The sequence below is a fragment of the Oreochromis aureus genome, linkage group 2 (genome assembly GCF_013358895.1).
Source record: "Oreochromis aureus strain Israel breed Guangdong linkage group 2, ZZ_aureus, whole genome shotgun sequence".
Taxonomy (NCBI): Eukaryota; Metazoa; Chordata; class Actinopteri; order Cichliformes; family Cichlidae; genus Oreochromis; species Oreochromis aureus.
The window spans coordinates 34,602,529-34,619,645 of NC_052943.1; the positions used below are offsets into that span (position 1 = coordinate 34,602,529).

The 17,117-nt window shown below is 42.7% G+C and overlaps 1 protein-coding gene across 1 annotated transcript; it reads right to left on the reverse strand.

Moving 5' to 3' along the window:
* Positions 1–1,364: 1,364 nt before the first annotated feature.
* rnf103 (ring finger protein 103) lies at positions 1,365–16,134 on the reverse strand. Its single transcript, XM_031758925.2, has 7 exons — positions 15,490–16,134; positions 12,234–12,379; positions 9,413–9,528; positions 7,197–7,619; positions 6,950–7,082; positions 5,290–5,376; positions 1,365–3,951 (listed from the first exon to the last, which is right to left on the reverse strand). The coding sequence occupies exons 1-7, from the start codon at positions 15,713–15,715 to the stop codon at positions 2,980–2,982; spliced, it is 2,103 nt and encodes a 700-aa protein (XP_031614785.1). The 5' UTR covers positions 15,716–16,134; the 3' UTR covers positions 1,365–2,979.
* Positions 16,135–17,117: the final 983 nt, after the last annotated feature.

The window sequence follows — 17,117 nt, forward strand, 5'->3', positions numbered from 1 at the left end:
CTCTTTATCCTGTATATATTCTTATTAGGTCATATCTCCAGTGTTTCCTCGGAGGGGGCTCTCTGCACCGGGGCTGTGATCGACCGTGGCTGCTGGGGCTCTGTGGGTCCTCTCAGCCTGGCTGGGGGGCTTCTTTGCCTCCCTCCTGCTGCGTGCCCAGCCTGGAGGCTGCGGTCTGTGATCGGCTCCCGGTGCAGACAGCTCCCTGTGATAGTGTTTCCTCACTTGGCTCATGTGTGCCCAGCCCAATTTTACTCCTTAAGTGTGCGTGTGTGTATGTGTGGGGGGGGGATGTGTGTATTCATGATCGTTTATGTTAATGAGAGTGTGGGGAGTGAGTGGGAGGGTGGGGTGGGGTGGGCTGCTTTTAACCATGTAAAGCACTTTGTGCTACATTTTTTTTTGTATGAAAAGTGCTTTATAAATAAAGATTGATTGATTGATTGATTGATTGATGGCGCGTTATGGCAGCCTCGCTTCTGTCAGTCTGTCCCAGGGCAGCTGTGGCTACAACTGTAGCTGCCTCCACCAATGTGTGAATGTGAGAGTGAATGAATAGTGGAATTGTAAAACACTTTGAGGGTCTCAAAAAGCGCTATATAAATGCAATCCATTATTATTATTATTGTCAGTATTTATCCCTGTGTGTTCTCCATTCAGTTGTCTTCCTCTTTTATTGTGGTAGCCATTGCTTCCTGTCACTCGTGTCGTTTACTTTCTTTGCCTCGACATGTCCATCATTTCCAGCCGTGTGTCCCACCTGTCTCTCCTCCTGTTTCCAGTGTTTATTTATTGTCACGTGTTAAGTGAAAAGTAATATTAGTGAACTTAGGAACGACTGGAATGAGCAAAATAAATGGATCTTCAATAAGAGAAAGGAATGTTATAATAAGGAATATTTTAATGGATTTTTGATCAGAATGGTAGAATTTAATTTCATTGCAGCTTTTTCTAAATTTTTGTTTATTACATTAACCTTGTTGAATTTGCGCAGAACTGTTCACTACTTTCTAAGGTGATTTTTAAATCATTTTTGAATGTGATGTATTCACTGTACTCTTCATACATATTATATTCAATTAACCAGGATGAATTAGAGCATAACTGTACTTTAACATCAACGGAATATTGCAGTGGATTGAGATGAAACTTGACACACTTAGAGCAGGTGAGCCAGAGCAGGGGTATGTACGTGACCATTAACGATCAGTTAGTTTCACCTGTGTTTTTGTTACCAGCTGCAAAAAGTTTAGCTGGTTTTGTTTTAACCACACACACACACACACACACACACACACACTTCTGCAACCACATGCAAGTTAACTACTGTAATTAACTACACCAAATAACCATTGAGAGATGAATAATGTTAAACTTTTAATTACAATGCAATATTTGCCAGGGAAACCTTGCATCCATCCATGAGGATGCACGTACCATCCACCCACAGACTGTTGCAGACCTATAGCGCCCACCGTGGTGCAGCAGCTTAAACTAGCAGGACAATAAATGTTGTTTGATGGGAAAAACTGCTCAGGTCGAAGCACTGAGCATGTTCACACATCCCAACCCCACGGAGCATTGACAGGATGCACCGCAGCAAGTGGGAACGTCAGAATGTTTTGGAGCAAAATAGGAAAAAAATATTAGGCAGATGGTTTGGGTTCAGTTGATCAGGGCACATTTGTGGTAACATATTTATATCATACAAAACAGAATAGTTTTGAAGACGGGCAGTCTAAAAACTCACAGATAATGCAGCTGTTGTGGTCCCATAACAATGGGGTCTCGTCTTGCTCTTATCTGGTAAAAGCTGAATCTGTCCTGGGTGCGACTGTGCACAGCTGGTACTGCTTACTCTGATCATAGTCGCAGCCACCAGGTTAGTGGTGTTGCTTGAGTGTTCTTCGAGTGGATGTAAGATGGTGCTGATCACCCACACAGTTTACTCCAAAGATGATTCGTCTCTGAAGCATGCGGTGACCCTTATTTCAGCTCTCGCACATATGAACCCCAATTTTGTGACATTTGCTTTGATTTAGTCTTTAGAGACCACAAAGAATTCAGCATCACAAAGAAAATCAAGTTAAACAATAGTGACGAAGTCTATAACTGGTCACACTTTACTGTTACTCTGAATCAGCTTACAAACACCAACGCCTCATTTTCTGGTGACCAGTGAGGTTTTCAAAGTGCTCCACCAACACAGTCCAGTCAGAGTCAGTCCTGTCGCCCTGCATGCAGATCACAGTTTCACTGTGTGAGACCTGTGACCATAATCTGAGTTGATGACTTCTCAGGTGAAATATTGCTACAGACAGGAAACAAAGTTTATTCTGAATAATTCCAGATGTTTCTTGGGAAAAACTGTCAGAGTTATAGGAAAGTGCTTCTCAGCAATTATATCCAATTAATTTATTTGAATTATACTGCTCTCCTATGGTGACCAATGTGCATTGAGACAAAGCCATTTCATTTCATACAGTTCAGAACAAAATGCAAACAAAAAGCAAAAGCCTTCTTTGCTGCAGGTGCAGATGGTCATGACACAGGATGAAGCACAGAGTCTACATAGATTTTTGTACAAATGTCTTCTGATGCATTCAGCTTATCGTCCTGAAAGAAATCCAACTGGTAGCGTTATGGGGCGATTACATTTTCTCTCAGACTGACAACATCCAAACTTTAAGAATGACAAAGGCAAAATTAAAAATGTTTTCACTGCACTACATTGTTTATTGTGGCTACACATATGGTTACTGTGAGAGTCGACGTCCTGTCTAGATAAGAAGCATTAACTGGGCTTTGATAGCTGTCATCACGGCAGCTCATCAACAGGAATGGAAGCAAAGATTACTAATGGCTCATAATAACGCCGCCCTAATCACGCTTACTGACCACGTTTCCTTCTTAATTATTCTTGATGGTAAGAGAGTCTGAAGAGACACACGAAGAGGAGAAACTGTCACCATCGACTCATCAGTCCTGCACTGTGTTGTCAGTAGAACTACTCTGAGCAGCCCTCTGCTGTTTCTTTTTGTAGCTGGGCCAGCGACATACTGGACAGCAGTGTCTGCCCGCTGCCAACCATACCACAATGCACTGCTGGTGGAAGGCGTGGCCACAGGGGAGACCCATCAGTACCTCCTCGCTCACAAAGGTCTCCAGACAAACCACACATTCTGAACACTGAAGCATGTCACAGGGCCACATTGACCAATCACAGTGTTGATGGTTAGAAACACAGTCAGATACGACGCAGTTATCCTTCACCGCCCTGTCAGCTGACAGCGAGCTTCCATTCCGGGATGATACAACAGCACACGCACACTGACAGCCGCCGCTGGCATCCACGTCGCTGCACGCAGGAAGCTGTGAGTTGAAGTTCACACTACACAGTGATCTCTTGTGGCTGCTGCTACCATGTGGAGGTTCCTTCCTCTCTTTGTCTGAATGTTGACTACGTGTTTCTTCATCCGCCTTTTCAGAAGAGGCCTCCAACCTGGACTGACCAACTGCTCTGAGCCTCCAGGTTGGCAGTGTTTTGATGTAATCCATGTTTACTAATGGACGAAGCCACAGATCAGGAAAAGCCAAATGCTCAAATAAGAAGTTAGGATCATCTTCCCACTCTGAGTGGTCAGACGGAAACTGCTGTAGTGATGCAATTGGATGGAGCAGGTAGGAAGTGTACCAGTCCCACAGACTGGCCAGCCACTCCAGGTTTGTACGGCTGTCTTCTTGGCTCCTGGTACCACAGCGCCGTTTCTTCTCAAAGTAGTCGACTAGCAGGCCGTGGGCTAGATAGGTAGACAGGAAGAGAGCTGGGTGGGATGAGTAGAAGGTCCAGTCAGCTCTCACTAGGCTGGCTAGTGTAGTGGTGTCAGCATAACGCAGCAGCTTCAGACTGTAGCCATGCAGAATGTCCAGATAGGGCAGCTGAAGGAGAGCCTGGAGAGAGTGAGCAGGCAGTGATTAGTAGACAATTATTAACAATTTTACTCAGTAAAAACAGAACGTACAGTCTGGGGCTACTTTGTTACATCTGATATGAATGCAGTAAAGTGCTACACACAGCCCTGGTTAATGTGGAGTAACTGCACTATACTTGATTCACTGCCATGAAGGCTAACGATGGCAAATGTTCCGTGATGTCCTGGTGGGTGTAGACATTCGAACAAAACTGGGCATCGTGCAGGCCTGCAGGCACATCCAGTCCTTTGGTTGGAACGACAGGTAAAGGTACGGTTCATCCACCAACATTCTCCAGGAAACTCCCACAGTGGATGGCTGTTTTTTGTGATTTTGTGGAACGTCGTAATTTCGTCGCTTTTAATTTGAAAGTCCCTCCTATTTTTGAAATTTATGTAAGTAATATGTGTGCAAATGAATGCAGCTTAACTGCAAATGCACAGGAACAGATGTTTTAGAGATTTAAGTTGGCTAACCATTAAAAGATGTCGCCTCATTTTTAGAAACAAACAGGTCCCTCTGATGGTTTCATCAGTGAGTGAAAACTCACGTCATCATTATGCCCCTGAAGTGTATTTAGTCCAGACACAGCACATTATATTGTAGTACAATAATCCAAACCTTTATAAATCTATTTATAAAAAAGAAAATCAGAAAAGAAAGTTTATAAACATATTAGTGTAACATTTTCCACTAAAATGGAAACACTACTATGTTTATAAACTGTTACCATAAAGCACATCCTCCAAACACACACACCCATATTTTGTTTACAAACTCCATTTAGTAAACAATTAAGCAAATACAAGTAAACGGCAATAAATTACAGCTGTTTCTATGCGTTTGGGTCTTTCGTCCACACGTAAACGGCGTTGCGATTCACCGTCAAAAACCTGTCCACGGTGTCCAAGCGCTCTTTTTTCTGCAATGGCTCTGCGCCCCCCCTAGGGGGCGGGCCCCACACTTTGGGAACCTCTGCCATAAAGTATGAAATAAGAGCCCTCCTCCTGCGGACACGAAGCACGCTCCCTGTGCCCGTCCAAATATTCATTTCAGTCAGTATTAAAATGGATTTTCAGTATTTTTCTATTAATGACTTTTAATAAATGTTCAATAAATCACAGAAGATTTGCCTTAATTCTAGATAACTGCTAAAAATCACTTTTTTAAAATTATGTTAATAAATCGTTATTGTTTAGCTCTCGTTTAGTCTTTTTTTCTTTACTGCAGCAAATGAAAGGTACAGTTTGAAAGTAAAATGCTTAACACAAGAAAAGCGTCAGGTGTGAGGACTGAGTGGTGCAGATGATTCCCTACCAGAACTGGCAGCCAGGAAACCAGCAGTATGGAGTTGTAGGTCCCAAGTGTTCGGATCAGAACTACAAATCGTTTCACTGTTGCTCCCTGTGCATTAGAGTGAAAGCATGTTAACAATTCATATCAGAATTTCAGAACAGCACTACATGACCTGGAAGCTAGAAGACCAAAGACAATGCAACAAAACCCAAACCCAAAGAAAGTTCCATCAGGTTTGGAGATGTTGCAGTAAGACCTAAAGAGAGCTGTTCAATCAGGAGATCTTATAGTGATGTACAGATCTGTAACAGGACTGAAGATGCACCAGACAAGTGGCCAGGGATCGGCCAATCAGCATCACGTATAACCGACTACAAGCTGGTCCTTTGCATGCACGTACATGGACAACATGCATGCTTACTAACAGCTAAAATACTCCAGGTAAAGACAGGCGCATGGCAGTTTTTCAGATAATTCCCTGTGCATCTCAGTAGTACTAGAAAACTTTATTTTTATTTGTTTCAATGAGAGAAGAACTGTAACTTAATGCAATGTGGGGAAAATTGTAAAGCTGAATAATTTCTTCTATTATGAAAATAAAATTGTGGATTGAAGAAAAGTTGATTATGTATGCTGTCTGAAATAATTTGTAGGAAGAAAATCAGACTTGACAATAATAATAACAATAATATTGGCAGGAAGAAGAAAGAAAATCTACCAAGAAAATGACAACTGATGCATTTCTGGGAGAAACTTCTCGTTCCTGTGCAAGTCTATTAAGCAGCACAGACAGCATGTGTAGTTAGGCTGTGCTTGCCTATAAATGCAATGTAACTGTATAGTATCAAAGCTGTCAGATAAATGTAGCACACTAACAGTAAACTTCGAGTCGAGTAGAACATAGTAAATATAAAGTAAAAAAACCAAAGTAGAGAGTAGATGCTTTTTGCCCCCTTTCACCTCTACACCTAAAGCTGGGCAGACACTGTGCGATTTTTTCAGTCGCGTTATTCAGCTTCAGCTCAAACTGTACGATTGACTGGCAGGGGCTAGAAGTCCGTAGGTCACGATGCAGGTCTCACACTATACGGCCCGATGCTCTGATGCGACCTGAGTGCTCACACTGTGCGTCCATAACATGAAGGTTATAACAGAAAATCTGTCGCTCGCTCTCCCTCTCTGTCTCTCACTCACACAGACACCACCACCATCAACTTTATGAAAAACATTGATCAGGCAGCTGTGATTGAGCAGCGGTGTAAATCCAACTATTTTCACGATTGTTGTGGTCGTGATAATTTTGTGAGGCCACATCGAAAAGGCTCAGATGAGCTTTCCAAAGTTCTACAAGTGCCTCCATCGCTTGTGTCCAGATCACACGCCGCACTGCTGTGCTGCTCCATCTTTTTCACCGACGTTTATGTGTTTGCGTGTGCGCAGTGAGAGCGGCTGCGGTGACATCCTCACGACGGTCGGGAGGATTTCAAACCAAGCGATTGACGATCGGGAGCTGGTCGTGAGGTGTTAATCGCTTCTCGTTACCCCACATATACTACACGATGCACGATGAAGGCCAAAATCAGGCCGATCACCAAAACGGTCGCACGACTCAAAAATCGGCTCAAAATGGGCCAAAAATCACACAGTGTAAGCCCAGCATAAGGAAACCTGAAACAGTGACCTGTGTAATGAAGAGGTCCATCCAGGCCAGCAAGTTGATGAGGACCAAACTGAAGACAAACAGATCGTTGACCTCTGGTTGGACCGACCGCAGGAAAGTATCCATGGCAGCGAGGGACAGGAACTCCCCGGTGCTTTGGGGACGGTTGTAGGACAGACAGGTAACGAAACACAGACTGCAGTTTAATTTCTTTATATAAAAAAATGTGTTTTTAAAAAAATCAGACATTTTCATTAACAGTCATCACCTGTTGCCGTAGTGATATATGCCCTCAGGCATCTTAAGGATGTAGGCGGGGCTGCGTGTTACACCAATCTCTGATAGGCTGCTATAGTTACCCCAACGACGCACGTCCACAAAGATGAACTCAATCCTGCCAGTGAACTTAACAGACAGCGAGGAGAAAAAGGCTGGCGGCTGGGACAGGCGGGCAAACAGAAACATTTTCAGTGGATGAGCTGGGTCAGAACGCCACTCCTCCACCAGCTGCTCAGAATGATGCAGGGTTTTGATTCGATGAGCCACATGTGAGGTCATCCAGCGGAAGATCTGCTCAGTTTCAATCCGAATCCCCTTGTACTCTTTAAGCATGACTTTGCCCTTTGATGCTGAAGTCTGGGGAACCGACATGATCAGGGTGGAGCGCTGCCAGCCACGCTTGATGCATGACCTAGCAGACAGAAGACATAACCAACAGTAATCCACGTAAAGATAGCACGACAGCACGTCAAATCTACATGCAGTTCCATCTGTCCCACTGGAACCGCTCAGGTTTATAGCCCCATATAAAGCCACTACTGCTCCATGACATACCAGTGCTATTACACAGTAGGTTGTAGTTTGATAAAGACAGTTGTGCTGCTGTGTGGCAGAGGGTGTGTGTCTGAACATGTAGTGGACTGCATCCATCCCTGTAGTCAGAGTGGGTTTGCCAACAGCACATGTCACACATCACAAAACTGCTTGTAACAGTCTGTCCCAAGCTTGTTAACGAAGCAAATGCAAAGACCATGACAGCAACATTTCATCTCTGAGCGGTTCTTCTGACAGCAAAGAACTTCAGCTGTCCAATCAGACCCTGTCTTACAAACTAGGAAATATTGATCATGTCCTGGTTTGTGCAAAAAAAGGATGAAGTGGCTTTGAGAGGTCAATGAAACTAAAACAGCTCTTCATGTCAGGTGGTTCCACATAAAAACGAATCCTCCTCGTGACCAGGCACAGTGAATCTTTGCTGTTGGATAACATCTCCAACTGAAGGTGAGCAAACACTGCTGATTTCACGGTGTTGCCACGTCTGCTGGGAGGAAACCAGATTCCCAGCACACAATCATTCCAACATATTACAATCAGTCTGAATCCATCTGTGCCAATGAGCACAACTACTCTGCGACATGTCCTCCTGCAGTGCAGGACTCACATCAACTGGTTGTCAACATGTGAACATCTGATTGTATTCCACAGCTGCTGAGCGCCTGTTGCAGTCAAACCGCCGTCCTGTGGAGGAATTTCTGTTTCAGATGTGTGAGGTTCTGCCTGGACTCTGAAAGTTAGTAGTTTATATGAATAATTATATAAATTTGTATTTGTTTAACGTGAATTTTTGTAAACCTGCATCAACAGAGTAACAGTTTTTATTTATTTTAGGCAGTCATTGTATTATCTCAAACAGATAAAAACACTGTCTCAGCCTCCTGGTAGATACACCTGAGGCATCAACTTCTACATCCATTGTTGCCTCGTTCTCAAGTTATCGCATTCACAACACTTTCAGAAAACCTAAGTGCCCTGAGGCAACTGTTGTTGTGACGTGGTAAATGGACTGATTCTTATATAGCGCTTTTATACTCTCCCGGAGGACTCTATACAACATGCCACATTCACCCATTCACACAAGCACTGTCTTCTAAGTTTCTTAGTGCTTCCTAACTACCATTCACACATTGATACTCCAATGGATGCATCCGAGAGCAACTTGGGGTTAGTATCTTGCCCAAGGATACTTGACATGCAGACTGGAGGAGCCAGGAACCACTAACCTTACGATCAGTAGATGACCTGCTCTACCTCCTGAGCTACAGCCACCCCACCACGTGGCACTATAAGAATAAAAATGAATGAAACTAAACTGACCTCTGACCTTGAGGTTGAGGTCACTGAAATTCAAACTCTGTGATTTTCAACACCCTGTCTTATCGCCATATTGTCACTATTGTGGCATGGTAGTTGCTTTGAAGATGGTCACTGACTGCAAGTGGTCCCAGGCCTGGTCGCAGACTTGGTCCCAGACTTCGTCACAGACTCGGCCCCCATCTTCAAAGCAACCACTTCAAAGACTGCAGGATCACTGCACAGGGTCGCGGTGCAGCCGTCCACCATGTTTTTTCCTAGTGTGACTGTCAGATTGTATAATTGTTGTTCAACTTCAGTAGTGTCTCTTTCTGTGGAGTAAGAGCGTATCACCTGTAGTCATTGGAGCAGTTGAAGGTTCCAGTTCTGATACCAAACTGGGACACCTTCTGTACCATCTTCCCCCAGTTGGACTGACTGAGCAGAGCTTCCCGGTCCTGAGCAATGACCTGCCGTTACACACAGGGACACAATAAGGTCACATTGGTAGTGCAAAGGTTGTCATGGACATAAAACTGCTGAACAATCAGCTTTTAATATGATTTGCAGATTAAACCCGCTTTGTTACAAAAGGCTTCCATGTTCCAGTGAGACTGTCACTGTGGGCGAACCAACGTCGTGCACGCTTCTTTTGACTTTTTGCACCAGCTTTGTTGTGACAGTGCAGCCATTTTCCATGCATTTATTTTGATTTAAGCCACAGCTGCCCTAAATTCCCAGTATGGGTAATTACTAAAATAGTTTACACCAGCAAGCACAAGTTCAGTTCTATAATTACAATATTTTTAATGCTAAAATATTATTATTGTTATTGCTAAAATTTCAAACTTGCCATTTTACCAAAAAAGCAGCAGAAAAATAGTAAACCACATTATTTTTGATTAACATACCAAATAATACTTGTTTACTTGAATTTCCTAAAGAAATTAATTTTAGTGCAGGGATGTGAACGTTTACATCCACCAGCAGCACACTTTGATGAATGTTAACTACACATTTAAACCCTGAGATATGTTAATACAGGAAACAAAAGGTGCAATTTCAAAAATACATCAAAGTTCGTCTGCATAATAACTTCTACTCTTTGGGCTTAAACTGGTCGCTCTGGTAAGTCATTGACTGTTAATGGAAGTATTTCAAAACTGCAGACAGGTTGTAAAAAACGGAAATTTACTAGAATTAAGAAGTTTTACTGCTATTTAAATGTTTATCTTTCACTTAATTAGTTCGGTACAGAATAAACTTTTTCCCCTTTTAAAAACTTTGTTTTATTGTTGAGACTCTGTTTTAGTGGCAGATTTCTCTTGAACTTCTCAGAGCAGTGTAGCGTGCATGCAGCTTTACTTTGGATGCACAAACTTTTATTCAGTTTGTTAGCTGACTAATATACACTCAGACTGACTGCAAACATATATTTTTGCTTTAAAACAAGTTTTTGCCAGATTTTGAAAACATTTTGTGGCGGGGGGCGTGGTCTCTGGCTCCGCTGCAGTGGAGGGGTGGTGCAGCGGGTAATCATATTTTGTATCACCTAATATTTTGATTCATTTCATTTTTCATTCTGATAGACCTATTGAGTAAATATTAAATACATTTGATTATTTTCAAATTAATACATTTCCTGGGTCATTATTTTGAGACAACTGGACAACAGGTGAAGTACTGGAGCCTAGAACTGGAGGACTGCCCAGAGGCGGAGATCAGAGTTATTGAAATAATTGTTGACCAATCGAATAATGAAAGAAAAACTGGCAGATTAGTCGACTACCAAAATAATCTCCAGCTGCTGCTTGTTTGTGGATCTTTCCTTTCAATCTTGTCTTCAGTAACTCAACATTATTCTTCATCAGGGTGACTGACTTGTCCATTGAAGAACATTTCTTTGCCTGCAGAAAGTCTTGGGTTGCTTTTGCAGTACACTTTGGGTTATGAAGCTCTGACTAAAGAATAATTACGGTATGCTATGTGGAAGTCACCTCCTCCCAGGTCCTGTGGCAGCAAAAGAAGATTTCTTTGATGTTTCCCACTTGTGAGTAACTATAACTACACCAACTACAGCCTGAGTCCTTCCATAGCTGGATCAATATTAGAACAGGTCACCCAGATCAGACTACTGCTGTCACCATAAATCAGCACCTTTCATGGTCTCAGCATAAAGACTCTGTTATTAAGAACATGGGGCAGGGCGTCGCTGTGGCTAGGAAATGATCTTTCTACATCACTTCTTCAGTCATGAAACATGTTATTAATGCACTAGTATTATTGTTCAATCATCTGGTCAGCAGCTTATGAGACAGATCTCCACATTAGTGTTAAGATGTTCATGTTCATGACCAGCATCGATCAAATGCAGAATAAACTTTTGTGGCTTCCAGCAGAAGCTAAATTACACTATGGCTTACTTTTACTTCCAGATAAAATACACAATTATGCTACACGACTTTTAACAAACTGCAACGTAGTAACTCCTCGAGCCAAAAGTCAGTCTTGAAAAACTCTGTTGTATTCAGAGCATCTTTAAAGTGGAATAAACAGCCTTACATAATGATAGAACTAGCTGCTATTTAAAAAAATTAAAAGCCTCTTCAGTTTTTAATTATTGTAAACATAAGAGGCCAATGTTGTGACCTGATTTTGATTCTGTGTATTGTGCCTCAGTGTTATTGATATTTACATGCTTATATTTTTACAATTGTAAAGTCTCACTGTGGATGTAAGAGCTAAATCATGAGGATATTTTTGCATCTACTTTATTGTGTAATGTTTTATTAGCTTATACTTGATGGCTCGGGCCCCTGGAAGACTAGCAACCACTACTGTGGAAGCTAATGGTGTTCCTTATATATAAATAGATAAATGAACCCTTTCTAATAGGCAGCAACAGTTAATTCTTTACTAATGCATTTCCTCCTTTACGTTAATACCCCTGAAAGCTCCAGACCGACAAACTACCCATATGTTTGCTTTAATAGAGGTGGTCACACTTTCTAAAGACTAATTCATCAAATGCATTTGAGTAGCAACACCTGGCTGCTGCTGCTTGTAAGTTTCTTTTTTTCCCAACCAAGTTAGACATGAGATTAAGAACATAATGGGATGGATGGACACTTAATCATACACCACTAACAGGCTTTAACAGAGAATGTGCTTTTACCTGAACTAACCAGATCCCATCTTTAGTGTCCTCTACTAATTCATAGAAGTGCATCTCTCCACTGAAGTGTGTGGTGCTGGAGCCGTCGGCCTCTGTCTGCTCCTGCTTCTTTATGGCAGAGTACAGCTCCCCCTGTGTCAGCTCTCCTGTGAAAAGGACAAAGTGTAGCAGGTTTTAAAGAGCACTGATACTTGAAATCCATGCAGCAGTGGTCTAAGTACAGGCAGAGACTATATACACACATACTGTGCAAAGTTCCTGAACCACCACGTTTGTTTTTGTTTTACATCCAAGGCCAGGACAGTTAAAGTGGTCTTGAGTACAGACATTTTTCACTCTTCAGTCCAGTTTTTGTACGTAACCATTTTCAAAGGAAGTTGGGTTTTTCTCCTTTGTTAAGCCACTTAACGCTGACCAACGAATCAAACAAACATAAATAAGGGACCTAAATCAAAGGATGAACCGGTGTTGAGCCAATCATATAACGAAATGAACAGCATCTATAGATTTGTCCCTCTCATATTATTTACAAAAATAAAAAAACAAACCCTAATTCTTCATCCTGCGTCTTTATTCTTCAAGCTTTGTCAGAAGAGGAGCTTGTCCTGTGCGGATCTTTGCTGTTCCTAGGACTGTGCTCTTGATCTCTCATGTCATTCCTGGGATCTGCTGGAGCCACCTGCCCAGGTATGGAGAACACTGCCGAGTGCTCCGATTACCACGGAGGTCACTCACTGTTGCCTTCAGCTTCCACGTCTTTCTTGTACTGATGCCAGAGGCTTCAAACAAGTATATTATTCCAGCAGGGCATCTGACAGCCGGCAGGTGTTGATTGGTTGGATCTTGTTCTTCCCGTTCAGCTGACTCCTCAGGACTCGTCTCTGCAGGTATTTGGTGGTTGCAGCTTTCCTAACAGCCTCTTCATGGTTCCCATTTGACTGTGGGACTCCAAGTATTATAGCTACATTCTCTGCCTGCAATGTGCAATCCCCTCAGTTCTGATGACCTTTCCCCTATATGTTACCATCCTCCTACACGTCTCCAGTCCAAATGACAGGCCAGTGTTATTGCTGTTATTGATCTTAGTGGATCAGTGAGCTGATCTCTCATTCACTCCTAGCATACAGCTCGATGTCATCCAGTTTATTCTCCTGGACTCTATATCTCTGGTATACTGGACTCTTCAGGTGGTTAGCAGTTTCCAAAGCCTCAGACATGGGCACACTTTTCTTCATCACATCTTTCTCCGGTTCTGATAGTTGGCTACCTGACATCCTGGCTTCCCCTCGTCATAGTGTTTGTGCTACCAATGACTGATTGAATTTTATAAAACTGGAAAAGGGATACCAAAATCTATCCAAGGGACTGTATCAGCAGTGTTCCAACTAAGACCTGAAAAATGAAGGATTCAGTTGAAACCAAAACAAAAATTACAGCCACAACTTCCAGAAAAATTGTTTAGGATGCAAAGAAAACGCCACAAATAACTTCAGCTGGCAAACGGGCAGGACTCGAAGAAAAAACGTCATTTGGGTAGTTTCTGTTTTTATGATTTTAAAAGAGCAAACACATCAAATTGTTACCAAATGTCAGGAACCACCTATCCAGGCCACACCAGCAAAGAAAATCAACTATAGCTACAGGCATGGAAAGTCATCACCAACTGAAACCAATCAATTAGAAAACTGCCCCTTAGTGCAAACTCATATTAGCTGGTTCAGTCCTAATTGATGGCCAATCAGAACCTGTTTCCATACCAAGATGTCCAAGAAACATCTATGACAGGTCAGATCAATGAGCGCTCGCTGGACATTCACAACCTTATTGGTGGAAAACATAATAACTGAATTGGTTACAGAAACATTTCAAAACTAATTAATTTCTCATTATTACACATAATTCATGCTCATCTACGGTTTGATTCTTCGCACGTGTGGATGAGTTACGACGGACAATAGCACCTTCACAAATATAGTTACTTAGAAAACTGGTGACATGTTCGATACTTGTTCACGCACACGTGCACGCACACACACTTCCATGTATTGTGAGGTGTTTCAGTGTCTTCACATCACTGGCATTTATCTCCTCCTGCGGGCAGCTTATTATCCCAGCAGGGTATCTGATGGCTGATGGGAAATATGTACTGATGAGCTGAATTTTATGCCTTTCAGCACCTGTCCCATCTACTTGACATATCTGACTATGGTTGACCTTTGTGTGTCTTCTTCATGGTTCTCATTGGCCCATGGGATACTCAGGCCCTGGTAGCGGTCCTCTATGCTATTCTGCCTTCGTGCAACTCCATCTCTTTAGTCTGGATTACTTTCCCTCTCTTTGCAAACATTTGGCCACACTTATCCAGTTTGAATGACATCCCGGGATCTTTGCTGTAGATCCTGGTGATGCTGACCGGTGAGTCGATATCTCGCTCACTCCTGGCATACGCATTGATGCCATCCATGTAGTGCAGGTGGCTGATGGTCACTCAGCAGCTGAATCTGCATCTGTGTCCACTCTGAGCTGACTGAATGGTCGAGGCTTATGCAGAACAGGAGTGGGGACAATGCATCACAGCTGATGGTAATCTGTGGGGTTTTCTTGGAGTTGGCCTTCAGTGTTGTTGTCCACAGTCCCCCTGACTTCCTCATGAATGTTTTTAGCACATTATTACCCTTGTTTAATGCCAGGCTCTCGAGTATCCATGTGTGGGGCATTAAATTCTTGTAGTCAATCCAGAAAGTGCTCAGGTTGGTTGACCCTGTCTTAAGAGCCCCTGTCTATCAACCCTGAGCTGATGCTTTGGCCTGTGGTGCCATTTACAATGTCTTTCAGAGCCGTTTTAATGTATTGACTCGTCTGCCTACCCAGCTTGGTTGTTACAGTGCCTGAGAAAAGCTTCCATGTTGTGGAGAAGCAATCGGTCAGTAGTTTGATGGTGTCGTAGCCTTGTGAGGACCCTTCACGGGGAGCCCTGCCCTTTCTATCAGAACCTGACCGTTCGCTTCTTTGCTAACAGTTTCAAAGTCCTGAACTTGAGGAACACACGCACGCACACACACACACACACACACACACACACACACGCACACACACACAAATAGAAAATAACTACAAAGCAGACATTTTTGGAGATTCAACTGAGAAACAATTGTTATGCTTTCAGATTTTAGTCGTGTTCACATAAAATAAGAGAGCAGCTCGTGCACATGAACCTACTAATGATGAAGACTGTGTGTGATGCCTTCGGCTTTACCTGATTTCTCTACCAGCTCGCTCACATCCTTCTTCTCGACCAGCCCGGAGTATCCCAGCCCTCGGCATTCCAGGATGGTCTTTAACTTCTTGTAACTGAGAGTAACGGGATCGACAAGCTGCGTGGCGAACATACCAGTCTCATACCAAACTACTGCCTCAAAAATCCTCGCCAACGTAAACAACACTATGAAATATAAGAGCAAGAAGAACAGTTTCAACCACATCTTACGGCTGAGCGAAAGCGCAAAGAGAAGGTCTGTGAGAGGCTGTGATCAGCAGACAGGCTTACACAGACGTCCCACACATCTACAGCACACACTGCCAGACAAACGTCTCTAATTACAGCTGGGAAGATCTCCCCTCACTTGTTTCTCCAACTGTTTACCGTGCTAACGGTGACAGCTCGGTACTTAGCTTAGCATCGCAGGTAGGCCTCTGATGTAACAAACTAAGCGTCTTTAGCTCTTCGTCGCCACTGCAGCAGCTTCCACTGACAGTCAGCCCCGTATGAGCCTGCTTACTAACACGGTCCTTCACATTCTCTGTGTTAGAAATCGCCAATAATGACGGCTGTGGTCGTTATTGTTTCTGTCTCCGATCAGCTGGTGTACACGGAGAAGATGGCGTCATATCCTGTTCCACTTGACGCTTGTAATACCCCCCTTCTCCACACACACACACACACACACACACACACACACACACAAAACTGAAAATATTCAGTTTTTTCATTTGAGATCATTGTTCCCTCTAATGTTTCATGTGTCTGAGCGAACACACAAACTCCCTGAGCGTCCCTTGGACCACTGTGAGCGACATCAGACGTGTGCACTGTGGTCACGCCAGCATCTAATCCATCCAAGTTACATGGTTTATTAAAATAATCAAACTACAGCATTTACATTTATGTTAGACTACTTTTAATTAACTGCTTTAGCCCACTTACAATGAAAATGTAAAATAAATCCTGTTCATGACCTGTGTAGCATGTTAACACTATTGGAAGTAAAAATAACTTGAACTCCAATTTCAAAAACACAACTTTTTTTCCCCATAAAGCTCTGACTTGTATTATGAGTCTGTGGTCTGGGAGAGAGTCTGTAACTCTGTCTGCAAAATACAGCATATAATGACCAATGTTGGGTAATTAATTATATAGTTACTACTTCAAAAAAAGTAACTCAGTTTGGCAAACAACAAAGTTTTTTGCAGCTATTTATTTTTTAATGCAGCCAACGTGTTTTTTAAATAAACATTTCAAACTATTTACAGAACAATCAGCTGTTCTGCATCAAATCTGATGCCACACAAATTATTTGTGCCGCTCCAAAAAAATCATTTCTGTCCACTATGAGATAAAGGAGAACAACAGCCTGATACCTGCAGGCCTGACAACAGGAGATGTATCACTGCTGTAACACCTGTAACATTCAGCAGCCGCCTCATTGTTCTGACACACACAACAAAACTATTGACTACACTACACACTAACTACACACTAACTACACACTAACTACACACTAACTACACAAGATTTGCGCTAAACGTCTCAAATCTCTCACATCTCAGAACACCGCCGTCACTCCTAAAACTTCCCCGTTTCTTAACAACTAGATGCCACGTTGC